The sequence below is a fragment of the Vulpes lagopus genome, chromosome 18 (genome assembly GCF_018345385.1).
Source record: "Vulpes lagopus strain Blue_001 chromosome 18, ASM1834538v1, whole genome shotgun sequence".
Lineage (NCBI taxonomy): Eukaryota > Metazoa > Chordata > Mammalia > Carnivora > Canidae > Vulpes > Vulpes lagopus.
The window spans coordinates 16,476,900-16,503,360 of NC_054841.1; the positions used below are offsets into that span (position 1 = coordinate 16,476,900).

The window sequence follows — 26,461 nt, forward strand, 5'->3', positions numbered from 1 at the left end:
GCCACCCAGGCCCCCTCAGCCTCTGCTTTGTACCATGTTCTAACTCACTGAACTGGCCCGAGAAAAACAATCAACATCACTTACATGAAACAAACAGAAACTATCATTTTACACCACCATTCATATTTTATTCTCCCTGAACAAACTCTAGCTTTCTCTCATGAAAAATCTCCTAAGTTCACAATTAAGTAAAACTTACAAAAGAAAACAAACAAAAACTTTGCCAAACTTACATTTATTAGTAATCTGAGCAAGGCGGGCCTTCTCAGAAGAAAACGTCTCATCTAAGTCAAATAGCTCCAGTGGAGGAGGTGGTAATTCTCTGAAACTGGGAGGGAAAACCTGAAAGGAAATAAGGTCTTTCATAAAAGAACACGTGCCATAACTGGCAGTGATAAGATGGAAGGGAAACAAGAGGCCAAACTCAGCTCCTCCCTGGGATGAACCACCTAAATGCCCATCACCTCCTTCTGCCCTAACCCATTAGACCATATCAAGCGAGACAACTAGTCCATTATAAACAACTAAGCAGAGCCAGCATTAAACTAAAGCACTGCTAAATCAATCTAAATCAATCAAACTGACATACCAGTGTGCATTAACTTGAGCAAGGACAAAAGTTTGGGGCTGATTAGGCTTATTTGTGCTGAATACTTGACTGTACAATGTGTTTCTCATTTAACCTTGAGTTCGTAAAGGACAAAAATTGGGGAACCAGATGTAGATTCATGTAGAAAGTGCTAAACCTGGTGCCAGAATTTGCAGGTATGAGTCAGTGGTGTGCTGAGAAATGTTTCCAAGTTTCCAAGACAATAGAACATAGGCCTGCTCTATAGCCTTTGTCATTTTCTGCAATGTAAATCTTCCACCATGGCCAATTTCAAAAGCTACCAAAATGAAGCCAAGCAGCTCATAACATTCCAGAATGTGGTGGGATAGGATGGTTTTGAAGGTAAGTTGAGTTCCTGCTGACTGGAATGTTGAAAGTAACCTGTGCACGTGTGCCCACCCCTAGGCTACAGACTGTGCTATTAATCTGAGCACCTGCTAGCTAGAAAGCAGCAGTGCACAGCCTTACCTCCATTTCACCCAGGATTTCTCATACCATATATGCCCTCCAACTACACAAGGTGGGAAATGCTTTTAACAGCCACAAAAGTCCATGCTCTTGATTTCTCAGTTGGGAGCTACAACCAGTGGAAGGCCTTACAGAATAATGGTTTGGTCTTTGCAAGTTCAGAGCCAGAGAAACATGATTTCATGAGACGTGCCATACATTTAGGGTATACATATGTATACACGTTTGGAGGAAAGACCCATGTGGTGGCCCAGTTGGCAAGGTAAGGGCAAAGAGTTGGGTTCTGTAGCAGGATCCCCCAGGCACACCTACTCACCGCTGGCTGAAGGGCTGGCAGTGGCGTCTCAAACTGAGGTTGGATGAGCTGGAGAGGTTCATGTTTCACGTTCAGCTGTTCATGGGCCCTGTGTTAATAAGAAGACAAAAAGGAGGGGTCAACGTGAGACACTGTGGCAAAGCAAATCTAACTGACTGCACTGTGCTTTTTTCCATCAAATCAGGTGGTTCAACACTTTCGTAGAAAAACACAAAATACATTGTTACATGTAATGATCCTTTCATAAATCTTCTCTAGTGTATCATATGGTATGACTATATTGAGAACTGAAGGGAAAGTTCTTTTTTTTTTTAATTTTTATTTATGATAGTCACACACAGAGAGAGAGAGAGAGAGAGAGAGAGAGAGAGAGAGGCAGAGACACAGGCAGAGGGAGAAGCAAGCTCCATGCACCGGGGAGCCCAACATGGAACTCGATCCCGGGTCTCCAGGATCACACCCTGGGCCGAAGGCAGCGCTAAGCCACCAGGGCTGCCCCTATTTTTTATTTTTTAAAAAGATTTTGTTTACTTGAGAGAGAGAACATGGTGGGGAGGGGCAGAGGGACAGGGAGAAGCAGACTCCCTGCAGAACAGGAAGCCAGGTGCCAGGCTTGATCCCAGAACCCTGAGACCACAATCCCGAGCCATAGGCAGACGCCTAACCACTGAGCCACCCAGGAGCCCCCATTTGTGACCTTTTAAAATTAAGTTGAACAAGGAAATGCCAACAGGTGTGAACAAAGTTCATGCCTGCTTCTATGGATGGGTGATTTTAGAAAGGAAAGAGGTCTGTGACCACAGAAAGCGATTTGGTGAGCTTATTGCCATCATCTCCTCCACTATTCCCAGGTGCCTGGGGAGAAGCTTAGCAGTGCAGAAGATCCCTATGGAGTGAACAGTTAGTTACATGAGTACCTGTTACATGCCACATATAATGCCTGACCCTGTGCTAGGCACTGAAACTTATCTCACTTAATGCTCAAAACAACCCTAGACAGTGGGTATAATCTTTTATAGAAGAGGAAGCAGAGGTATAGAGATGAAATAGCTTCCCAAGGTCACCTGGTTAAAAAGGGACAATGGCAAGATTGGAACTCTGAGCCAGCCAATCCCTGCCAACCAGGGAACCAAGCACTTGGTCTATACTGCAGGCAGAATGTCGCTAGGGGCAGTATCTAAGCTAAAGGTACCACCACTGGCACACAAAGAATCCTGCTGCCAAGCCTGGCCTCTGCCATCCCAGCCAAGACTTTCTTTCTGTCCCCAGATGGAGTCAGCTATACTGAAGACCCGTGTGAATAATAAAACAATTTCCGTTGCCTCTTCCCTTTCTTGCTTAGCTCACCAACTGCCCAAATCTTCCTATTAACCAACGTGCATGCCTGATGGGGATAGGGGATGAGTGGAGAAACTAATCTTAAAACCAAGAAAACCCAGGACGCCTGAGTGGCTCGGCAGCTGAGCATCTGCCTTTGGCTCAGGGCTGATCCTGGGATCCGGGATCCACTCCCACATCGGGCTCCTTGTGAGGAGCCTGCTTCTCCCTCTGCCTGTGTCTCTGCCTCCCTCTGTGTCCCATGAATAAATAGATAAAACAAGAAAACCTAATTTCGGAAAGCTATTTCCAAAACACTCTGGCCTGACCTGTAGCACCTCACTCCTCACTCTGGGTCTCAGTCCCCAAATCATCAGCCCCTGAACCCAGAAGGCAAGGACTCCACACTGTCTCCATCTCACCCCTACAGGCATCAATAAATACCAGATGGACTGTGGGACCCAAGAAATTTAACAAAAATCCCCTGCCCCTGGACAAGCAGAGCAGGACTAACTACATTTCGTGCTACACCCACCATCTCATGTATAACCCTTACCAAAAACTGGCTTATTGCTTAAGGCACACCCCCACCGTAGTCAAGCCGCTGAGCATACCCTTACCAGAAACTAGGTCATAAAAAAATGTGTAACCCTGCCTTTTGCCCACCAAAACTATGCGCCAATTCTGACCAGAGTAATAGGTGGATACTATAGGGTAAAATGTAATTCAATTGGCCACCTGCGTGTGGACCTATGTGACTGTGCAACTTTCTGTGTGTGTTACAATCTCATTGGCCATGGGCCCCTATAAAACTGCTATGCTGGGCAGCCCTGGTGGCTCAGTGGGTTTAGCGCTGCCTCCAGCCCAGGGCGTGATCCTGGAGACCCAGGATCGAGTCCCGCATCAAGCTCCTTGCATGGAACCTGCTTCTCCCTCTGCCTGTGTCTCTGCCTCTCTCTCTCTCTCTGTGTCTCTATGAATAAATAAATAAAATGTTTAAAAAAAAAAAACTGCTATGCTTCTTAGCCTCGGGGTCCAAGTCCCTGCTCTGCTGTGTCAGGTATTCTTGGACCCAAGCTCGAGCTTGCAAATAAACCCTCGTGCATTTGCATCAGTGTCGACTCCTTGGTGGTTTCTCGGATTCACAATCTTGGGCATAACAGGACAAATGAAGTTATTTCAGAATAACATTCTACAGACGACATAAATAAAGACTAATTGAATTTTTACTCAGAGAAAAGACACTGCATTCAAAAGTTGTAACTGGCAAATACGATTACCTAGGAGCACCATATAGAAACTGGCTTGTAGGGGATCCCTGGGTGGCGCAGCGGTTTGGCGCCTGCCTTTGGCCCAGGGTGTGATCCTGGAGACCCGGGATCGAATCCCACGTCGGGCTCCAGGTGCATGAGCCTGCTTCTCCCTCTGCCTATGTCTCTGCCTCTCTCTCTCTCTGTGACTATCATAAGTAAATAAATAAAAAATAATAAAAGATTTAAAAAAAAAAAAAAAAAAAAAGAAACTGGCTTGTAACTACTGTCCTTTGCTATGGAATGAAAGACAAATACAATTAAAAGAGTCCTCCAAGCTCCAAAATATCTACTACTTGACTCTGCTGGCACTAAAATAACTAAAATAATCCTGCATTCAACGCTGAAGAACAGTCACAATGACCTGATCTAAACCGCATCAGAAGAGAAGGACACAGAGGCTAAAGGCTGAAGCTGGTTTGACTGTAACTGGCTAGTGTAGCAGCCTGATGTGCCTTGTTATTCTGAGAAAAGCACAGACTACAGAGGAGGAACAGCCCCAGGCCCATCTCCAGACCGCCCTGCTTTCCAGTCCTTTTCCGTCCCCTGGCTTCGAGGGACTCTGCTGCGGCTCACACTCCCCTGCCCTTCTTTCTACTGCTTTTCCCTAGCTTGGCAAAGGCCCGCCTCCTCTCCTGCCTCAAAAGCCAGGGCAGCTGTGAGGCCCAGTCTCTAGCCCAATCCCCACTCCAGTGCTGTCCCTGAGCATCTCCAGCCCCTCCCCCCACTTCTCTAATCACCTTATCTAGTCTGCTTCAGCATCTATACTGGTAGTTCCACCTGCACTCTTCACAGGCAACCTCTCAGCCACATCAGATGGAGGTGGAGCAGAACTCATTTCTCTCTCCTCTCCCCACATCCTGAGTGCCACGCAGCAGTTCCACCTGGAGCAAAGCTTCCCAAGGGGGAAAACCCTGTCTCTGGTCTGACCATATAGACTTCCAAGGCTCCTGATTCTTTCTTACCAAACAACTCTTGAAACCACAGCGACTGCTCCCACCATCCCGCCTCTCAAGCCTCCAATCTGCTGTTAACAGTCTCCTAGCTGGTTTCTTCACTTCTATTTTTTCTATTTTCACATTCATTGTATAAACTGCTACAAGGTATCATTTTGTCTGGTTTCAGAAAACACAGATTCAATCATGACCCTCTTTTAGAGGTCTTTTCTAGCATCCGTTCAAAAATCCAGCCTTTGCCCTGAGCCTCCGGCTGTTTGCCCTGACTTCTTGTTTCTGTAATGCTCAGGCTCTGTAATGCTCAGGCGTGTCTCAAGTGCTGGCTGGAGAACACAGAACAAATTATTGCAGGGGACTTCAGAGGACCAAGTTTTCAACTATTACTAAGTTGGTGTTGGAAGCCAATGCTACATGCAGTTCAAAGGGCAATTAGGAATAAACTTACCTGGACACACCTATACGTGCGGGCTTTGCTCATAGAAGCAACTCATTGCCCAACTTTCTCTGGGCATCCCTGCCAACTCCTGAAGCCTCTGCACCCCTGATGGTGCAGCACCCAGCATCATGCCAGGCAAACACAGGCCCCCAGAAACGCTTGTTGAGATAATCAATGGCTGGCTAAAAGAGCCCCTCTTTCATCAAGCCTTCCCTGATCACCAGAGTCCGAGTCAAATTCTCTCTTCATTATGTCCATAGTCTCCAGGTTTTATTTCACACTTAGCATCAATACGGTAACCCTGCCTCACAGCCTCCATCCATCACCTCTAAAAAACCATTAACTTTGGACACAGTGCCTGGCACAGGAGGAGCTCAGTCAGTATTTGGAGAACTTTAACATAAAGAGAGCAGCAGGAAGGCTGAACTCAGCCTTTGGTTCATCCAGACGTAGATGCCATGCCAGTGTCTCTGCCTGTTATTAGGAATGGACAATGATGAGCAGGCAATCAAAGAGGGACAAGCCCAGGTCTGGAAAGCATTCAGGCTCCCACCTTGGGAGAATACCTGACCCCCTGAACTGCCTTCCTCAGGTGAAAATGTGGCAGGTGATTCAGAGGACAAATGAAATATGAAGTGAAGTAACAATGTGTGGTCCCTGCAGGCCACCTTGCCCACCCAACTCAGTTTACTGGGGGTTCCTGGGGCATGAGATCCTGGGTGCTGAAACCAGGAAAGTCCCAGGCAAACCAGAACAAGTTGGTCACCATAAGTACCTAATATGAGCCTAGAACACAACAGGCGACTAACAATTGCTGGCAGTTTCCTCTCCATCACCTCCCACCCCAATTTTCCCGCTATCTCTTTCGACTTCATCACAGATCTGAGAACTTGTTTTACATACCACATATGCCATGACCCTAACCTCTGTCCCCAGGCTCACATTTTTAAACCAAATGCTCAGAATGGAGTGCAGGGCAGCTCCGAGAGGTATAGGTACTGACTTGATGACATTGGGGAGGGAAGTGGTATCCAGCTGGTAAATGGACAGGTCGAAGAGGGTGGTAAAGTCTCTTGGATTCTCATCGCCCTCCTGGAGACACACTCGAAGCCGCTCTGACAGGGTGGCTGTGTCGGGCAGCATCATGTAGTCAGAAATCTGAAAGCCACAAGAGGGTTCACACAGCACAGCAAGAGTAAAAATTTCATCTAAATCTGTTCCTGGTCACTAGAAACTAAACCTTAAATAAGCCACTTCATGTGAAAAGAGGAACAAAAGTCACTTGGCTAAACTGCAATGCTGGCTAAATCCAACTCTGTAATTCCTCATGCAGTACTGAGCACAGCTGGAGAAACAAGCACGCTGACTACCTCCTTTTAATTTCATGATCACTGATCTTGAGTGTTCAGCAGTCATTATTCTCGGCAAAGCCCTCCTTTTGTCACTTCAGCCATCTCAAACAACTTTCCCTTTCTTAATTCTGGGGCTGATGACCTTATTTTCTACCTCAGTGAGAAAATAGAAACAATCATAAATGACAGTCCACAAGTTCCCACTACAGCTGACTCCACCCACCAACTTTGAGGCCAGACACTTGGCTTCCTCTCTTCCTACAGGTGTGAACGGCCTATGAGCCCAGAACAGATGACCCTTCCACTCAGACACTAGATCCCAACCCCTCTCACCTAGCCAAGGACATGCTTCCAGCACTGCTGAGAGCCCTTAATGATGACACATGCTCTGTGCTCGTAACCGTAAAAGACCAGGAAAGCCTAAACGTCCATCAATAGGAGACTGGTTAAATATTCTACAGTACAAACAATGGAAAATACAGTCTTAAAAAAACAAAACAAACAAAAATAAAAAGAAAGCTCTTTAGAAATAAGGAAACATCTCAGACATATTGCTAATTTTAAAAATTAGGTGGTGGTGAACACACATAGTATATACAGTACCATTTGTGCAAAACAAGAGGGAATGAGATCCATGCACACATTTATTTACTTATATATGTATAAAATATCTTTGTCAGAACATACAAGAAACAGCTAAGATTACTGTCACTGGAGAGGGGAACAAAGTAGTCAGGCAATGTGTATGCTTTTGAATTCCAAACTGCGAATGCATTACCTACTCAAAAAGTACATTTAACTTTACTTTTTTTTTTTTGAAAGATTTTATTTATTTATGCATGAGAGACACGGAGAGAGAGACAGAGACAGAGACACAGCAGAGGGAAAAGCAGGCACCATGCAAGGAGCCCGACATGGGACTCGATTCCGGGTCTCCAGGATCATGCCCTGGGCTGAAGGCGGTGCTAAACTGCTGAGCCACCTGGGCTGCCCTACATTTAACTTTAAATGCATGAAGTTTATTCCTAATTGGAGGTCCCTGCGACAGTATGTTCTACATCTTCCACTGCCAGCATGGGAGGAGACATGCCTGAGCATCACAGAAATAAGTCTATGCAGACAGACTCACTTTTTTCTATATCCCAAGAGTCAAAACCTTCCCTGATCTTTAAACTTTTTTTTAATTTAAGAAACAGGAAAAGTGGGATCCCTGGGTGGCGCAGCGGTTCGGCGCTTGCCTTTGGCCCAGGGCGCGATCCTGGAGACCCGGGATCGAATCCCACATCGGGCTCCCGGTGCATGGAGCCTGCTTCTCCCTCTGCCTGTGTCTCTGCCTCTCTCTCTCTCTCTCTCTGTGACTATCATAGATAAATAATAATAAAAAAATTAAAAAAAAAAAAAAAAAAAAGAAACAGGAAAAGAATATAAATAAACAACTGCTTTTCCCTGCAATATTTGTCTGTGTCAGAGGCTTCACCCTACTAACAAGATGGGGGTTGAAGGTGAGAACAGCAGCAGAGGTGCGGACCGTGTCACGATACACACCCAAGTGCAGCAGAAAGATGGGTAAGGTGAAAGCCCAGCAGTCCCAAAGGTCCTGAGGCTGGTTCACATGTCTGCACAATCCTAGTTCAGGAAACCATCAAGGCCTTAGACATCCAAACAGAAACATAAGAGTACGCCCCCAAGATCACTGTTTTTCATGATTTCCTGGCAGATTTGGAGGTTAAAACTTGTCACAGAAATCCTCTTAGCTCTCTACTGAGCTACCATTTTATAAAGTCTCATTTGAAACAACTGCCATTTGGGTCTGAAACCCATTCCAACATAAAATTTGATCTGAAATCATAGGAACTCTGGATTTTCAGAATTTCTTACTTTGTGGTGTGACTGGGTCCAGCATTTTCCTTTCCAAAGCCTTACAACACAACATTTGCACCAGGTCTCCTGTGCAGAAGATTCACGAAATCACGTGCTTTTAGAGAAAGGCCTCAGCGAAGCACCACCCTCCTCTGGCGCCCTACTGACACTTCCTTTCTGAACCAGTCTGGTGTCACAGGTGGAACACAGTAAACAAGAGAGTGGCAGAAAAGGCACAGTCTCCAGAATCAGCCCAACACAGACATTAGTAATGAATGACTGGCCAGGTATCAATCTTGGCAGGGACCTTGAGGAGTGTACTTACTTCCATTTCCTCACCTAGAAAATAGGAATGACAGAAACTTGGGAGGAGCAAGGCGGCCACAAAGACCAGGAGCAGATGCCTCATGTCTTAGCCCTGCTTCCTTTGGCTCCCCTCAGGCTAACTAGGATTGGCAGCTGACAAGGTCACCATCCACTCAAGAGTTGGATCCTGTGAGATCTGAAAAGCGAATTCTGACTATCCTCCAATTCTTTTACTTGGGGGGCTTACATCACTTTTCAGGAGGAATTTAAGCAAAATATACATTTCATGTTTCCATATGAGGCGATATTTTAGACATGGGGTTCTTGTTTCCTAACCCAAGTCAGGCCTGGGGAGGCCACATCCTCAGCTGAGGGAGGAAGCTGGCAGCAGGCCACCATTTCTGACTCTCTTCTCACCCACTCCCTGTTTCCCACAGCAAGGAAATCATTTTCCTGACACTTCAGAGTTTAAGACACAGAGAAGCAGCGCGCCCAAGTGGCTCAGTCAGTTAACATCTGACTCTAGATTTCGGCTGAGGTTGTGGTCTCTGAGATCTGCATGGCGCTCTGTGCTCAGCGGGGAGTCTATTTAGGACTCTCTCTCTCTCTCTCTCTGCCCTTCTCGCCTGTGCATGATATCTCTCTCTCTCAAATGAATGAATAAATCTTAAAAAAAAAAAAAAAAAAAAAGAAAGAAAAGAAAGAAAGAAAGAGAAGCAATTATAGAACAAGCAGATTTTGAATGAGAGCTGGATTGGGGCAAACTCTGCAGTCAATTGTTATTTGGGCATACTGCAATCTTGGGGAATTTCCATTCCCTCAACTCTAAAATGAGAATAAGACCCTCTCCTTCCCAAGGCTACTGTAAGGATTGCGTAAGTTGATTTATGTGAAGGTATATGATACATGGGGCCTGTATATAATAAATATAAGAATTTAAAAAATTCTGACAGCTATATTACTTCCTACACCTTTTAATTTAACAAGTAAGTATACTTCTACTAAATGAGGCCTCACAATCATCCTGTGAGACAGGGAGCACAGGTACTAGTATCCCCACTTCACAGATGAGAAAATCAGGATGAAAAAAGGTCACAAATAGCCTGCTTAAGGTCCAAGGGTCAGAGTAGAACAAGACTTGGAAGCAGGTTACTGGCCCTAATCCCATGCTGATCTCACTATCATCTGATAAGTAGGATCCTAATGCCTTTAGGACTGTTGTTCCTCAAAACACCAAAATTATAGTTTAAAACTTAAATTCTGATGATCTTTGTTTATTCATGAAAACTTATTTTTATATCCTTCATATTTCTGAAAGAATTACTTCTCTACAGATAATGATTTTGAAAGTTTGCCCAGGGAGCATATACATAGAATGAGGTTCCCATCCCAACCAATTGCATAATTTATTATTTCTTATAATGTGACCTTCATCACCTCCCAAAGCATCACTTCTTTCCATCTGTCTTACAGATAAAGTAAGAGATACATATGCCTTTGAAACTGTTGGAAGCGGTGCTGAGAGACTGAACCCAAATTTTTGCCTTTAAAGTTTTTTAATGATTCACAGTCCCTACCTCTGGGTCCTCAGCATCGATCTGGTTTAGATTGATGTCTCCCGTTGTGAGCCACTGGAAAACAACATCCTGGGTTTAAAAGATAAACACAGAATTAGACACTTGGTTACTTGAGAAAACCAAGGCAGAACTAGAAAATTAAATCAATCAGGAAAAAATGATAAAAGGAAGGATACTATACAGCAGTGTTTCAAAAAACAGTAGCCACTTCTGTCTTGGTGAAATCATATGAAAATGTCAAAGTTTTCCTAACCCTAATGCCACTTTTACTACTGGAAATTGAGCATTTATCTTAAGGTACTTTCAGCTCTAATTACAGGCCAAAATGTATTAAAACTTGCTCATATTCCCAAAACCACCCCTCCTTAAATGTGATGACAGTCTAAATTTGCAGAGTAGACTCTATCTAGACGCCCCTAGAATGTGTCTAGGGACACTAGAATTTCATGTGGATTCTGCAGAAACAAGATCTTAATCAATCTCTCAATATAATACAGCCTTAAAGGGCTGAGGGAATTTGTTCATTAATGAAAAGGTTCAACAGGACCTTCTTTCTCTGGCAAGTGAGTCACCAGAATCACACCAATGTCCAGCTCTGGTATGTGCCATCTGTCATTCTTCAAAAGACCTGTTTCCTTCACATTATGCTGATAGGCAACTGCAGTGCTTTCACCTCATTTCCCACATCAACCAGTGACCAGTTCTGTCATAAGCGCTCCCAATACAATTTGTGCCAGCTGGTCCCTCCCCTCATTCCTGCCTTCACTATCTTCACTCAGTTCCCCATCTTCTCTTGGATGGCTGACTCTGCCAACCTCCTAACTGGCTCCAGGCTGCCTCCTCCCTCTCACCTTCCACATGCCTAAGAGAGGAGTCTTTTTGAAACACAGATCTGACTATGCCCAAGGTTGCTGGACACTCTACAAGGGCTCTCCATAGCTTTCTGCAGGAAGTTCAAGCTCCTAGGCTTTACATGTGAGGCCCTGGTTGAGCCTGCTCCTCACCTCTCCTCCAGGATTGGCTTCCACATCAAGATGGCATGCTTAAAAACATTCACCACATCCTTCTAAATTTACATCTCTGTCTCTCATGCTGCTTCTCAATGTACTATAAATGTTTTCAAATGAGGCCCTATTCCTGACTCAACTGTATTCTTAGTGCCAGACATATAATGAGTTCTGAAGAGCTGGTTTTATTTTTTATTTTTCTAAAGTTTGTGAGGTGTTGTTGTTTGGTTTTGTTTTTCTTTAGTAATCTCTATACCCAATGTGAGGCTGGAACTCATGACCCCAAGATCAAAAGTCCTATGTTCTGATTGAACCAGCCAGCCAGATGTCCCTGAAGATCTGATTTTTTTTTTAAAGATTTATTTATTTATTTATTTATTTATTTATTTATTTATTTATTTATGATAGACACACACAGAGAGAGAGAGAGAGAGAGGGGCAGAGACACAGGCAGAGGGAGAAGCAGACTCCATGCAGGGAGCCCGATGTGGGACTCGATCCCAGGACTCCAGGATGGTACCCTGGGCCAAAGGCAGGCACCAAACCGCTGAGCCACCCAGGGATCCCCGAAGATCTGATTTTAAATGAATAGATTACCTTAGCAGTATTTTTTTTTAATAACATGAAAATCATACACAATATACATTAATGTAATGAAAGAGAAGAACCTACCATGATTTTGCTGTTTTCTTCTTTATCCAAATATTGGTCACTGAACATGTGACATGAGCCAAGGACTGCCAGCTTCCCACCTTGGTTCTGTTGATGAAAAAGCAGTGTCAGATACTCAGATCCCAAAATGCACCACCCAAAATGCATCCTAGGCCCCAAAAACTTATCATCAGAATCATGCGAGCAACTATCCATACTAAGTGCCAATTCACATCAGGATTTTAAAGATCTAGAAATATCAACTATGATAGCAACCATATTCTCAACTGCTTCTCATTTTAGATACTTCTATAACTTTCTATTTGACTTTAACAAAAGCAATGTGAATTGGTTCTACAGCATTTTCCCAGTTAACTTATAAATGAAGATTATACAAAGGTAATCTGTAAAGATTTAAAGATATTTTATGAGAATCAAAAGACACTACTTAACATCCAAATAAAAAACTAATCCCCAAGCATGAAAGGTCACAGAAGAGGGCGCTTGGGTTAAGTGTTCAACTCTTAACATCGACTCAGGTCATGATGTCGGGTTCATGAGATGGAGCCCCACGTCAGACTCCATACCCAGCATGGATTCTCGCTCTCCCTCTGCCTCTGCCCCTCTCCTCTCTCTCTCAAAAATGGGAAAAAAAAAGAAAAATCACAAAAGAAATAACTAGTTAACAAGAAAAACATTTAATTAGTAATTTAAAAAATCAAAACAATAAAAAAAATCTAAACAATGTATTTTTGCCTATTAGATTAATATGAAAAAGATGACTGCAAATAGCGTTAGCCAGGTTTCAGTGAAATAAGTTCTTTCACACATTGCTGAAACAGTCAACGTTATCAACAAAGCATACAAAACTCTATGGACAATTTTACAGTCATAATCACACAAAGTTAGAAATAAATTGAAATGTTCAGCCACAGAAAAAGTAGTTAAGAATAAGGGAACCTCCTCCAGTGGTGAAGTTATGTTATAAAGAGTTTTCAGAAAAAAAAAAAAAAAAAGAGTTTTCAGTAACCTGAAAGAAAGCTTCTGTCATAACATGAGGTGCTTTTGTTGCTTTTTGTCGTTGTTGTTAACATGAGGTCAAAAAAAAAAAAAAAAGGAAGCCATAAATTATTCAGCCACTCTAACTTAAACCGTGAGGCAAATAAACAAACATGGCTGCAAGAAAAAAATGGAAAAAAAATGATCAAAATGTCAGTTTTGTACTGAGAGATACTTTTTTCCCCTTTCATCTCTGTATTTTTCAATTTTTCTATAATAGAGCATAAATTACTTTTGTAATGAGAAAAACAGTGAAATGTTAAAACGAAAAATAAATTCAGTTCTTCTAGCAACACCACATACAGAGAATAGGCACTACTGTGATGTGCTAGGAATGGATTATTCTCAAGCCAGAGATGTCAAGAGATACACAAATTCCATAAATAAAACAAGACTTGCAAAACAAACTGTGACTTGTGCCACATTAAAAGCAAATGGTTCACAGGAAAAATAACACTATTAGCGTAACATAACCATTGAAAGCACATCAGTTACTGAGAACAGGAAGGGAATTTGGTGGAATCCCACAGAACGATGAAGAGTGCTGAATGAATTCAAGCGTGCGATTTGAACCCACATATGTAAGTAAAGAAGTGAATTTTCACTACTCTCCACAATTAGGTCTATATTTTTTCTTTAATATTCTTTTTTTCCCCTACCTCATTTATCTCAAATAGACTATAGACCTTCCTTTATTTTTTAAAAAATACTTTTATTTATTTATTCATGAGAGACAGAGAGAGAGAGACAGAGACAGAGACAGAGACACAGGCAGAGGGAGAAGCAGGCTCCATGCAGGGAGCCTGACTGGGACTCGACCCGGGTCTCCAGGATCACCCCCTGGGCCGAAGGCAGTGCTAAACCACTGGGCCACCTGGGCTGCCCCATAGATCTTCCTTTAATCCTTTTCTTCTGGACAGAGATTCTACCACTGTCTTCAGCTTCCTTTTCTAGCTTTTGTCTATAATTTATTTCAGTTAAATAATAATATATATACCATGGACTGCTTTTGTTCTTTCCGTATTAATGAGCTTATCCTAGCAAACTAAGACCTAGATAGGATCATGACAGGCCCAAGAAGGCAATGGCCCAGGGCAAGGAAGCGGAGCACACACCCCAACCCCAGGCTAGCCTTATCCCACCAGGGGTTTCCAGGAGTGTGGGAGTGGGCCCATCACTGGTTTATTTCACAAACTTAAAAGTGATAGGCAAACACCTCTCTAAAAGATTGTGTTTATAAGGCAAGACTAAAAGCTTGTTAGGAGGGGTGCCTGGAGGGCTCAGTCAATTGAATGGCTGAGCATCCAACTCTTAATTTCAGTTCAGATCATGATCTCCTGATCTGCAGTCCTGGGATCTCCTGCATCAGGCTCCTGTGCTTAACAAGGAGTCTGCTTGAAAGTCTCCCCTATCCCTGTGCTCCTCCCACCACTTATAGGTGCTCTCTCTCTCAAAATAAATATATAAAATGTTTAAAATAAAAGCTTCTTAGGAAAAGAAAACAGGCTTTAAATAGCTAGGCAATGGGCAGATGATAATCTCAGGAGTTCTAGGAGAATCATCATAGTACAGAATTCTGTACCTAATGGATGTTTCATAAAAATCCACTGATGAAGCCAGGTAAAATCTCTGTGCACAGTTAAAAACTAAAAAATAATAGGGGTGTCTTGGTGGCTCAGTTAAGCATCTAGCTCTTGTTTTCAGCTCAGGTCATTCTCTCAGGGTTGTGAGATCGAGCCCCTTCCCACATCAGGCTCCATGCTGAGCATGGAGACTGCTTGAGATTCTCCCTCTCCCATCCTCTCTAAAAAAATAAATTAAAAAAATATAAAAAATTAAAAATAATTATAGTTCTAGTATTACACTACCACAGACCCCTTAGGATAGTTGTCTCATTACTTTTGTGACTAAAACTGACATTTTATGTAAACCAATTATTTCCACATCTTGAATCATTTAATACTTTACTCTAATTTAAAAACAGTATTTCCAGTTTTTTGGGGAGAAACTAATACCATAATAACTATTATGAATTTTGTCTAAATATCATCTTTCAAATACAGCATAGATATTTATCTACTTCCTAATAAAACGATGTCAGAGCTTTTAAATATGGGAAGAAAAAGTAATACCGGGATCCCTGGGTGGCGCAGCGGTTTGGCGCCTGCCTTTGGCCCAGGGCGCGATCCTGGAGACCCGGGATCGAATCCCACATCGGGCTCCCAGCGCATGGAGCCTGCTTCTCCCTCTGCCTGTGTCTCTGCCTCTCTCTCTCTCTGTGTGACTATCATAAATAAATAAAAATTAAAAAAAAAAAAAAAGAAAAAAGAAAAAGTAATACCTAAATCCCACAAAGAAAAATAGATGTGAGAACTAGAGAAAAAATGAGAGGTCAGGTCATGAATTATAAGTCTTGGTAGACAAATGAAGGTGAATTCAGCAAAACATGAATTAAAAAGCAGTGGATGGGGTACTTGGGTGGCTCACTCAGTTGAGCATCCAACTCTTGATCTCAGGTCTTAATCTCAGGATCAAGAGCTCAAGTCCCACATCTGGCAGTGGATAAGTAGGGTCACAATGAGAGGGGGCTATGTCCTCCGGGACCACCTGCTCCCACATTTTGTGGGGTTTCTGGGATGAGAACTGAGCAACTAGTCTTCTGATATGTTGCTCTGGGACAAACTAAATTAACAGCAGCACAATTCTGTGCATTTTGGTATAGTGTGTTAACTCACCCTTTCCCTGAATGGATTCTCTTACTCTAAGGGTGAGAGTCTGTACTCATAGACAGTTATAATATAGGTAGCTTCATGCTACCATGGAATAGATTTGGATTTAGAATGATAAGAGCTAGGGCAGCCCCGGTGGCTCAGCGGTTTAGCGCTGCCTTCAGCCCAGGGCCTGATCCTGGAGACCCGGGATCGTGTCCCACATCAGGCTCTCTGCATGGAACCTGCTTCTCCCTCTGCCTGTGTCTCTGCCTCTCTCTCTTCTCTGTGTGTCTCTCATGAATAAATAAACAAAATCTTTAAAAAAAAAAAAAAAAAAAAAGAATGATAAGAGCTAGGTTTAGGTCTTAAGTCCACTGATTACTGGACAATTTGCTGTTTCCTCATAAATAAAGCATAATTTATTAAAATACTACCTCACAAGGCTGTTGTAAAGACCAGCGAGAAAACATATGAAACCCCTCTGGAAACAGTTTTTATTATTTCAATAATAAAAATAATGTATACACCCACATCTAAAAAAGGCTGTACCTTCGAGTGATAGAAAGCCAGAATGGGTCTGTTAAGTGGGAAACAGACAGAGCCTGTGGACAGAACAGCCACTGCTGGTTTCATGACACTCAATGTGGCACCAAAAGGATAGACAAAGGTGAGAGCCCTGTAAGAAATTAAAGAAACATTCAAATTTTTAAAAAATGAATAAAAAAATTTTAAAAATAATTTCAGTGCTTCTTGAACAATTCAAGATCAAACACAATTTTTGGGGGGGTTTTGGTCAGGAGTAAAAATCCAAATTTTATTACATACACAAGGAGGCTCAATAATGAAATTGAGACCCAAAGAAATGACCAAGGCAGGCAGGTTTTTATACCTTTTATACAGAGACAATAAATGTGTGAGGAATTGACAGGATAAAGAAAACCGGTATTTGGGAGCTTTAGTTAATAAGGAATTCTAAGTGGAATCTGGGCTGAGGTAGTAGAATAGTAAAAAAACGTAGCAAGGTTTATTTCTATAGCTTTCTCAAATTCAAAGTCCCTATCTCTGGTGATAAGGATGTCTTTTACTCCTTTTTTTTTTTTTTTCAAATTTTTATTTAAATTTTGGTTAGTTAACATACAGTGTAATATTGGTTTTAGGAGTAGAATTTAGTGACTCAGGACTTACATACAATACCCAGTGCTCACCATAACAAGGCTTTCCTTAAGGCCCATGCCCCACCCACCTCTTTCTATTACCCTTTAGTTTGTTCTTTACCATTAAGAGTCTCTTATGGTTTGCCTCCCTCTCTTTTTCATCTTCCCATGTTCATCTGTTTTGTTTCCTATATTCTACATATAAGTGAAATCATACAGTATTTGGCATTCTTTCAAAGACTTATTAACATAAAACACTCTAGCTCCATCCATATCAACAGCAAATAGCAAGATTTCACTCTTTCTGATGGCAAGCAATATTCCATTGTACATATATATACCACAACTTTATCCATTTATTGGTCAATCGACCGCATTTGGGCTCTCTCCATAGTTTGGCTGTTGCTGATAATGCTGCTATAAACAACAGACTGCCACACTGAGTGTCATGAAACCAGCACCTCTTTGAATCAGTCACTTTTGTATTCTTTGGATAAATACCTGGTAGTGCATGACCCTGTTGGGTCATAAAGTAGTTCTATTTTTAACTTTTTGAGGAAACTCCATATTGTTTTTTCAGAATGGCTGCACCAGTTTGCATTCCCACTAATAGCATAAAAAGGTTCTCCTTTCTCTGCATCCTCACCACCATCTGTTGTTTCCTGTGTGTTAATTTTAGCCATTATGACAGGTGTGAGGTGGTATCTCATCGTAAACACAAAAAATAAAATCCACAAAATTTCTCTAAGCTTTGTTGACTCAAAATTTGGTATAACTCTAACTACTAGTTTAATAAAGTGTTTAAAAAATCTGAATGCAAATTAACAGCTTACAGTCATATGTGTAAATGATTGTAATTGGAAGAACTGAAGAAAGCCCTTGGAGGAGGAGGAAGAAGAGGGGCCCTCATCTAAGAGATGAACTAGAGCTATAAATGAGCCTGCTCTGTATGACAATGTCTTCCAGGTAAACATTTTCCTCTTCCTTCCAAAGCTGAATGGTATCATCTCCAGATATGAATGGCTAGCCACATTACCCGTTGAGTACTTATGTGAATAGAGCCCTGAGGCGCCCAGTTGGCTCAGTGGTGGAGCATCAGATTGTGACCCTGGGGTCCTGAGATCAAGTCCCACATTGGGCTCCTGGCAGGAAGCCTTCTCCCTCTGCCTATGTCTCTGCCTCAGTGTGTCTCTCATGAAGAAATAAATAAAATCTTAAAAAAAAAAAAAAATAGAGCCCTGACATGGGACACTTCTATATACGCCTGCCTTGGTCTCCTTCCCCACTCTGTCCTAACAAACACTTAGCAATAGACTCCTAAAAAGGGTGTGGGATGGAGGGGTAAGGGTGGGGTGCAGACCCTGGGGTGTGGCCAAGCTCTGCTGGAGGGGCTAAGGTTTTATTCAAAGATGGAGCTCTGCAAAGGTAACTGAAAGAAGTGTTCTCTGAATGGAGAGAAACAGGGATCTTATAACAAAGCAAAAAGTTAGAAACTAGTATGGGGAGGAAGCACTCATGAAGAGCTCCCTAAAGACAATGTGAATTTTCCTTTCTCTTAGAACATGAGAAAGTTCTTTTTATCCTAAGTTTAAAATGATTTTCTTCCAGAGTTAGTTTCCCCCTCACTTCCGTCAAGTCTAACCTACTTCTCTGACTTCTGTGCCATATCGTGGGTGAGAAATGGCACCTGCCCCACGTTCTCTATTTTCCCTCTTCTGCCTTCTGCCCTGCCCCAGCAAGAGCCCAGGAAAGGGGACTACAGGCCATGGTCCCAGACCAGAAGCAGAAAGAAATGAGCAGCTGCCATGGAGGAAGAAACATGATGTGGGAGAAATAGTTACATGGATGTCAGGGCCTCGCACTTTCCCCGAATGCACTCCAAGGAGATGATCCTCAAGGAGGGAGAATGGACACTTGAGTCATATGATGAAAACTGTCAGCTATTATTTACACTCCTCTATTTCTTTTATTATCACTAAGAAATCAATCAGATTGATATTTTTTAAAGATTTATTTACTCATGAGACAGAGAGAGAGAGAGAGAGAGAGAGAGAGAGAGAGGGAGAGAGACAGGCAGAGGGAGAAGCAAGCTCCCTGCAAAAATCCCAATGCTGGATTAGATCCCAGATCCCAGGATCAGGCCCTGAGCTGAAGGCAGACGCTCAACCACTGAGCCACCCAGGAGTCCCAATCAGACTGACATTTTGATAAGTCTTTAAGCATAAGGCAGATTTTTCCAAACCACATGTAAATGAGTAAGAAGGGGGGAGGGGGTAAATAGCTGGGAAAGTGTATTCCTGGGATGGGGAACACATATGTATGGGCCCTAAGATGGGAATGAGCTTAGCATATTTAAGGAACTGAAACAAAGTCAGTGTGGCTACAGCTGAGTGAGACAGAAAAGGGACATGAGAGAAAATGGGATAAATAAGAACCTCAGACTTCAACAGGTCAAGATTTTTCAAAACACAAAGCAGGACTAGTTCTCCACATCTCAAGGCTCACCCAGAAACTGCTGCTTCCAGGATGACCCAGGGAACAATCAACCAGCTATTTGCCTTTCACCACAATTACCAAGGACGTAATAACACAAAAGCAGGTAAGGTACTATGTCATGTAGCCTGCAAAGCACTTTTATAAGTATGGCCTCACTGGAGTTTCCCAACGACTATGTAAGATTCATTTTGTCTTCATTACACAGACATCAAAACAGGAGCTAAGAGTAACTTGCCTGGGCCACCCTGCCAAGTAAGACATGAAAATAAAAACTTCTACCTGCAAGTCCACAGTTCTTTTACCTACACCAACCATATAAGCTGACACAAAGCTTAAGAATTAGATAATAAGTGGTGGGAGGATGGGTGAAACAGATGATGGGGATTAAAGAGGACACTTATCAACAAGCACACCAAGGATTGCAAAGAAGTGCTAAATCACTATACTGTACACATGAAATTAATATGACACTATATGTTAATTATACTGGAATTAAAATTAAAAACTTTATTTAAAAAAAGAGTTAAACTGGGCTCCACACTGGGCATGGAGCCTATTTTAAATAAATAAATAAATAAATAAATAAATAAGATTATGATTCTTGAATGTCAAAAATGTTTAACTCTATGATGTATGTTGCTACACGTTTTTCCCCTTTATGACTTTCCCTTGATTTTTTTTTTTTTTAAAGATTTATTTATTTATTTATCATAGAGAGAGAGAGAGAGAGAGAGGCAGAGACACAGGAGGAGGGAGAAGCAGGCTCCATGCTGGGAGCCTGACGTGGGACTCGATCCCGGGACTCCAGGATCGTGCCCTGGGCCAAAGGCAGGCGCTAAACCGCTGAGCCACCCAGGGATCCCCCCCTTGATTTCATCCTAAGAAAAATCTTCCCTACTTTAAGGATTATAAAATATTCACCTATTTTTTAGTACTTTTATGGTTTCAGTTTTTTAACATTTAAAATTTTAATCCATCTGAAATATATTTTAGAAGTGTGCTACGAAATGAAAATGTTTTTTGAAATGGTTAGTCACAATTATGCCATCCATTCTCTAATAATTTGAAAAGTCACTTTTACTATAAACAATCCTTATCTTTCATATATATATGTTGAGTCTGATTCTAATCTACTTATTTCTCACTATTTCTGCATTAGTACCACATTATTTTCATTACTACACTTTTATAATATGCTTTAATGTATTACAATGTTCAACTCCTATGAGGTGAAATAGCTCAAAAGAGAAAAATAAACCAGAAAAAATATTTACAACACATGTAGGTCTTATAAATAAATAAAAGAGAAACCATTAATAGAAAAATGGGCAAAAAATAGTGAACACGAAATTCACAGAAGAAATACAATCAGCCAATAGACTTTAAAGGCCATCCCAGGGGATCCCTGGGTGGCTCAGCGGTTTAGCACCTGCCTTTGGCCCAGGGCGCGATCCTGGAGTCCTGGGATTGAGTCCCACGTCGGGCTCCCGACATGGAGCCTGCCTCTCCCTCCTCCTGTGTCTCTGCCTCTCTCTCTCTCTCTCTCTCTCTCTCTATCTATCATAAATAAATAAATCTTTAAAAAAATAAAAAATAAAGGCCATCCCACTTAATAATCGAATAAATGCAAATTAAAAAAAGAGATAACACTAGAATACTCCCTGCTGACAAGAGAAGAGAAGAGAAGGAAGCAAGTTCAGAGGGACAGTAAGTGCTACAAACTACCTGGAGGGCAATTTAGCAATATACCACATTTGGCAATGCGACAATTGGAAAACAAACGTTTGACTCAGAGATTCTAATGCTAAGAATCTAGCCTTACTAGGGACCCCTGGGTGGCTCAGTGGTTGAGCCTTGAGCGTCTGCCTTCGGCTCAGGGTGGGATCCTGGAGTCCCGGGATTGAGTCCTACATTGGGCTCCCTGCATGGAGCTTGCTTCTCCCTCTACCTATGTCTCTGCCTCTCTCTCTGTGTCTCTCAAATAAATAATTAAATCTTTCTTTTCTTTCTTTCTTTCTTTTCTTTTCTTTTCCTTTTAAAGATTTTATTTATTTATTCATGAGACACACAAAGAGAGAAAGAGAGAGAGAGAGAGAGAGAGAGAGACACTCCAGAGACACAGGCAGAGGGAGAAGCAGGCTCCCTGTAGGGGGCCTGACATGGGACTCACTCCCAGGTCTCCAGGATCACAACCTGAGCTGAAGGCGGCACTAAACCGCTGGGCCACCTGGGCTGCCCTAATTAAATCTTTAAAAAAAAAAAAAAAAGAACCAGGCAGCCCCGGTGGCTTAGAGGTTTAGCGCCACCTTTAGCCCAGGGCGTGATCCTGGAGACCCGGGATCAAGTCCCATGTCGGGCTCCCTGTGTGGAGCCTGCTTCTCCCTCTGCCTGTGTCTCTGCCTCTCTTTCTGTGTTGTGTGTGTGTCTCTCATGAATAAATAAATAAAATCTTTTAAAAAAGAAAAAGAATCTAGCCTTACTAAAATATTAGCATAAATGCACAAAAATTGTACAAAGACATTCACTATGTGCTTTATTTATAGTAACAAGTATAAAACTGTTTATAAAAACAATATGGAGCAGAATAACAATACAGGCCCCAGACCAGACTGCCTAGGTTTGAAACTAAGTTCTGACACTTATTAGTCAAGTGAGCTTGGGCAATTAAACTTGTTATCTTATCTATAACCTTGGTGTGTTACTGCGATGATTAAGTGAGGTAAAAATGCCTGTCTCTCTCTCTCTCTCTCTCTCTCTCTCTCTCTCTCACACACACACACACACACACACACACACACACGCCTGTGATACGGTATGTGCTCAATAAATGTTAGGTTTAACTACTAAAGCAAAATATCATAAATGACCCAAATGTTCAACAATAGGAGACTGGTTAGATAAATTAGGAGAATTCCAATTTAGTCATTTAAAAGGATATGGTGCCTATCTATATTTTTATATAAAAAAAAATCTAGGGATCCCTGGGTGGCGCAGTGGTTTGGCGCCTGCCTTTGGCCCGGGGTGCGATCCTGGAGACCCAGGATCGAATCCCACGTCGGGCTCTCTGCATGGAGCCTGCTTCTCCCTCTGTCTGTGTCTCTGCCTCTCTGTCTCTCTCTCTGTGACTATCATGAATAAATAAATAAAATCTTAAAAAAAAAAAATCTAGAAATCTAAATACTGTTAAGAATAATTATTGGGGGGGGGGGAAGAGCATGCATTTACAGTGGAGAACTTCTATTTTCTTCCTTTTGAACTGTTCCAATAGTCTTTTTTCTTTTTTTTGGTGAGAATAACTTTTATAATCAGAAATGAAAACTTTTCACTTTGAAAAAGAAAACTCTTCAAAATGACAAATACATCTTCTTTAGGTAGTCTTGGAAAACACACTTACTGAGAGTTGTTTCCATTGCTCTCCTCATCAATGATTCCAGGCACAGCCTTCCCTGCAGCTCGGCTAATTTCCCTTGAAGAAAAAAATTTAAACAGTAAACCAAAAAATTTTAGGAATTTCACACTCCAATATTAATAGTAAATATGAACTGCAAGGATTTTGCAGATTTGTTCAAAATATAATTCTTAAAATTTAAATAAAGGTACACCTACACACCTATACCTCTTTGTATAGCTTGCAATAGTTAACATTTTGTTTTATTTTTATTTTTTTAAAGATTTTTTATTTATTAATTCATAAGAGACACACACAGAGAGGCAGAGACAGGCAGAGGGAGAAACAGGCTCCATGCAGGGAGCCTGACATGGGACTCAATCCCAGGTCTCCAGGACCACACCCTGGGCTGAAGGTGGCGCTAAACCACTGAGCCACGCGGGCTGCCCAATAGTTAACATTTTACTATGAGGATCAGTTCTTTGAGTCCTGAGGAAAGGATCAATATCCTAGACCATATTCTATTTTTTTTTAAGATTTTATCAATTTACTCATAAGAAACACACAGAAAGGCAGAGACATAGGCAGAGGGAAAAGCAAGCCCCCTGCAGAGAGCCCGATGGCGGGGGAACGGGGACCCTCAATCCCAGTACCCCAGGACCACACTCTGAGCCAAAGGCAGACAGATGCTTAACCACTCAGCCACCCCGGCATCCCTCTAGACCACATTCTAGACTAGAACCACATTCTAGTCCTATGTTTCAGACTCTGTATCATCAGATCCAGCAGTATGCCTGGCATACACAATTCAAGTGTGAAATGAAAAATTCTGAATATAAGGAAAAGCTCACAGAGGACACCTGATGTTGCTTCTCTCATGTATTCATTTACTACTTCTCCAAAGCCCTAATTTATCTTTTAAGATCTAATGAAACAGAAAAAATTGACTTCACTCCAGGTTCCAGGGGTAGAGACTATGACCTAGCTATACCATCAGGGCATACTATGCCCTCTGCCATAGGGACCAGTTCAGGATGGGCATGTGGCCTAGGCCAGCCAAACAGCAAATCTCAGGACTACTCCTGCTGGGAATGGTGAGATCAAGCAAGGCTCTCTTGTCCTAGATAGTGAGGCATGCAGATATAAATTTGGGAACTGCTAAAACGGGAGAGCAAGGCCAAGAGAACTACAGAGCAATGGAACTGGAGCCCTGACAACACCATGAATTTTCAGTCAATCCACACTCAAAGCCTGCCCTATATCTGGGCTTTTCAATTACGTGAATCAATAGTCTCATTATTATTTATTCCCATAGAGAGAACAGGGTTTTCTACACTTGCAACTGCATTCTGACAAAAAAGATGAATGTGGAATAAGATTTCAAAAGATAGAAGGAATGTAATTTGAAGAATGAGAAGTATTATAATAAATAAATTTTAACATAGTAAAATAAAACAAAAGAGCAAAAAAGGAAGGGAATTGTTTATAAAGGGAATCATTTATAAAACATTTCTGCTTTCAACATGCTTACCTATTCAGTACTCCGTTGGAAACTAGAGCTTCTTTAGGATGGAAATACTTATAATATACATTTCTAACCACAGCATCTTTAAGGGAGAAAGGGAGGAAGTTGCATATTAGACTAGAAGTAAGTCTGATATTATAAACACATATAAACTTTGCCCCTCAAGGAACCCTGGGATTCTATTCCAATTCCTCCCATTTTATACATGAAAGAAGCCTAGCCCCAGAAAGCTCAGACTACCACTGAGGTCAGAATGCTGGACCATGCACCTTCAGCCCAGGGCTCTTTCCATTGTACTATTAGGACCAGGGAGCTACAATATGAATAATAAATAGGAAACAACTGCCTCTATTAAAATAATAACAATGATAATAATAATAATAATAATTACCATTATTAACCATGATTCCATATTCTTCTAGGAGAAAGTTAATATTGGTGTCAAATCTGGATTCCCCACCCTCTCCTAGCATCACAAGGATATCACCGCCTCCATCAAGGTATTTCTTCAGGACTTCAAACTACATAAAGGAAAAAAACAATATATGAATATACTTGAAAGTCCTTAACTAGCTGAAAAATACACGAATCTATAAGACACGTAAATATAAATGTATATAAGATAATATAAAAGTTACTCTCAAAAAAAAAAAAAAAAAAGTTACTCTCAACGTAGATTTCCAACCTTGTATTTAAGCATAAAGTTCCAAAATACTCAAACTGAACTGACATTTTCCACATTGTCTATCTGGAAAGCAAACCAAAACTGGAAACACTAGCTAAAGGAAGCTCACAGATCATTGAGCAGCAGTCCCAGTCTCAACCTAGCGGAGACAAAATCAGCCCTGACCGAAAATGATTGCTCCAGACCACATCTTCCCTTCACTGCCAGCCAAGGACATCAGGATGAAGGCATAGCAAACTACTCCCAGGGAGGAGTTCTGTTCCAGTCATTGACTGATCAATGCGCAGTGAGAAATGCAGGTTATCTGCTTATTTCCTGGGAAGCTGTCTCACTTTCACAAAGCTGGGGAGGGGAAAAAAATCTCCCAACTGGTCTCGTTGACCCAGCCTGAGAAAACTTGGGCTGAGTGGTCTAGACCAATAGTCTTTCAATAGTCTTTCAACTTCCCTCAAGCATCTCATCAGAAAAGTATGTGAACACACACTCTGATACGTAAATAAAGTTATGTATATTTATATAATTATAAAATATCTTCCCAAAAAGGAGAATTTTGAAGGGTAATAAAGATACGAAAAATAAAATTTCCTTCTGGCACCTCAGTGATTCACTATATACATCTCACTTTGGAAACCACTGGCCTGACCAGCTCTGCTAACAGCAAAGCCTCTTTCTCTGGCACACTCCCTATCCTTCTCTCCTCCAGCCCCTAAATGTGGAAAACATAGTATAACAACTAACATCACCAAGGGGGCTTGCTCCCAAATGAGATATAACTTCATGGATCTTGGACTCTGCACAAGACTGTCTCATTCATGAAGAGCCTACATACCTATTTTTAGCCTTTTTTCAAAAGGTCAAATATAAAGAAGTGCACTAGTTAGTGTATGTATGCTCAAGCATTAACAAATGGAAATATACATTCTTCTAGTGCTTATATGCCCAAACAATGACAATGTGAAGTACACATATTCTTTTATAAGTCATCGTCCCTTTCCTTTTTTACATTAGAGTTAAGACACTTTTTTTAATGGTGGTGGGTTATAATAACCAGGATTTTCAGTTCAGAATAAAGGTACATTTATAATATAGATAGTCGTGCCTGCATGGCTCAGTCAATTAGGCACCTGGCTCTGGTTTCAGCTCAAGTCATGATCTCGGGGTCATGGGATTGAGCCAGCCCCACACTGGGCTCTGTGCTCAGCGAGAGTCTGTTTAAGATTCTCTCCCTCTCCCTCTACTTGCACTCTCTCTCACATAAGCTAAATAAATTAACTCTT

The 26,461-nt window shown here is 41.8% G+C and overlaps 1 protein-coding gene across 5 annotated transcripts in view; it reads right to left on the bottom strand.

Moving 5' to 3' along the window:
- The window catches only part of IFT52 (intraflagellar transport 52), a 38,669-nt gene that overhangs the window by 5,125 nt on the left and 7,083 nt on the right, over window positions 1–26,461 (bottom strand). For 3 of the 5 annotated variants that reach the window (XM_041732667.1, XM_041732670.1, XM_041732671.1), the window contains 9 exons: window positions 24,891–25,020; window positions 24,506–24,581; window positions 22,981–23,052; window positions 16,486–16,612; window positions 12,188–12,274; window positions 10,509–10,577; window positions 6,417–6,571; window positions 1,395–1,482; window positions 234–342 (listed from right to left, as the gene is read on the bottom strand). In XM_041732667.1, coding sequence (XP_041588601.1) covers window positions 234–342; window positions 1,395–1,482; window positions 6,417–6,571; window positions 10,509–10,577; window positions 12,188–12,274; window positions 16,486–16,612; window positions 22,981–23,052; window positions 24,506–24,581; window positions 24,891–25,020 — 913 coding nt within the window. Of the gene's footprint in view, window positions 1–233; window positions 343–1,394; window positions 1,483–6,416; window positions 6,572–10,508; window positions 10,578–12,187; window positions 12,275–16,485; window positions 16,613–22,980; window positions 23,053–24,505; window positions 24,582–24,890; window positions 25,021–26,461 lie in introns of those variants that run through there. The other 2 variants (XM_041732668.1, XM_041732672.1) reach the window with 2 other exon arrangements.